Here is a 1,649-nt window from a genome sequence, read left to right as displayed (position 1 = left end):
AGGAGGTGCTGGAGGAGGAGGAGGAGGAGGAGAAGGAGGAGGAAGAGGAGGAGGAGGAAGAGGAGGAGGAGGAAGAGGAGGCTCATTGCTGGTCAATCAGCCCGAGGTGTCCCAGCCCCACGGAGCTGAGCAGGGGCAGGGGGAGCTCCAGAGGGACAGGAGGAGGAGAAGACCCCCGTTCAGACAGGAGGAAGAAAAGAAAACCTCAGTAGTTTAGCAAGTTAAGAACTTGTAACAGTGAAAAGACCCCAAAGGCTCTGGGAGCACATCCTGCCAGCCCCCCCCCAGTGGGGCAGGGGGGGCAGAGATCCAGGAGCTGGTGGCTGCAGTGAAGCCACCTGGGGTGTCCCCAGCACCTCAGCCTTGCTCTGCAGGGCACAGCGGGCTTGGCCAGGGGTGTCTCTTCTGCACATCTGGCCAGAGGTGGCTGCCTTGGCTCCACACAGGCTGCCACGAGGCCAGAGGCTGCTGCCAGGCACGGAAGCATCGGGTCCCTGACCCTTCATGCAGGTGACTCAGGGGGGTTTTTTGTCCCCTGGCACGTGTCCCCAGGAGTGGCTGGGCCTGGGCAGCAGCTTCAGGGAGCTTCTGGAGTTGATCCATCCAGACCTGGACAGGGTGAAAGGCAGAAACCAGCGAGGAGGGGGACAGAGGGTGAAGCTGGACCTCCTCCTGTTGTCCACAGGGTCCATGGGCAGGTCCTGGGGTCTCCGGGGGGGTGTCTGTGGGGGTGGCCCTGGGCCAAGGAAGGAACAGCAGAAGGAACAGCAACTCCAGTGTACGACTTCCAGTATGTCCAGTCACAGGCTGCTTTTCCAGGCCAAACTCCAGCTTTTTTTTTTTTTTGCTCTTGGAAAGGGGCTCCAGTGCTGAGCAATTCCAGTGTTGTGAAGAGCTGACGTGGGACCACCAGGCCAGAGCAGGATGGACCTCCTGTCATCCACACTCTGGGCTGTGGCAGACCCGTCCAGTCCAGTGTCATGCTTTGAAAACTCCAGTGTTGGCAGGGGAGGGAGAAGCACTGGAGGACACAAGTGTCCCCAGAAGGGAAGGAGAGAGACGTTGGGGATGGTGGGAATCGCTGCGAGGTCAAGGGGTTGGAACCCCATGATCCTAAAGGTCTTTTCCAGCCATGGAGATCCCAGGGGGCTGGTGGTGCTTCTGTGGTTTAGGTCCTGTGTGTGTCCTGGGCTTCAGCCCCTGCCTCACCAGCCACAACCAAACCAGCTCCAGGCCCCACGTGGGAGATGGGGACGAGGTGGGGCTGGGGGAGAGTGGAGGAGGGTCTACAGGAGTGTCCCCAGTGTCACCAGTTCCCCCCTCCTCTGTCCAACCAGAGGGCACTGGCACTGCCAGGACTCACTCACAGAGCCAGAAGAACTGAAAATAATAGTCAGTGAAAAGGTGTCCCCTCTGCTCAGGAGTGGAGCTGCAGTTGGCTTGGCCCTGTGGGAGAGGAGAAGAGGAGCTTTCAGGCAGGTCCAAGGTGGGGAATTCTGCTGGAATGACGTGCTGGGGCAGAGAAGAATCATCCCCCCACCACCCAGGTTACTGTGGAAGGCAAGAGCCACGATGGAGAGGGCCTTGGAGGCCTCTCAGAGCCATGTGGCTGGTGAACCTGCCATGGTCCCCTCCCTCTGCTCCGCCCC

The 1,649-nt window shown here is 60.1% G+C and overlaps 1 protein-coding gene across 1 annotated transcript in view; it reads right to left on the bottom strand.

Moving 5' to 3' along the window:
- Positions 1 to 1,359: 1,359 nt before the first annotated feature.
- Positions 1,360 to 1,649, bottom strand: part of MYRF (myelin regulatory factor) — a 31,168-nt gene continuing 30,878 nt past the window's right edge. Inside the window, exon 26 of the mRNA XM_010004458.1 lies at positions 1,360 to 1,446. Within this exon, the coding sequence (XP_010002760.1) occupies positions 1,360 to 1,446 (87 nt within the window). The remainder of the gene's footprint in view (positions 1,447 to 1,649) is intronic.

Source organism: Chaetura pelagica, unplaced genomic scaffold (assembly GCF_000747805.2).
Source record: "Chaetura pelagica isolate M959 unplaced genomic scaffold, ChaPel_1.0 scaffold579, whole genome shotgun sequence".
In the NCBI taxonomy this organism is placed as follows: Eukaryota; Metazoa; Chordata; class Aves; order Apodiformes; family Apodidae; genus Chaetura; species Chaetura pelagica.
This window is presented reverse-complemented; position numbering and strand designations above follow the sequence as displayed.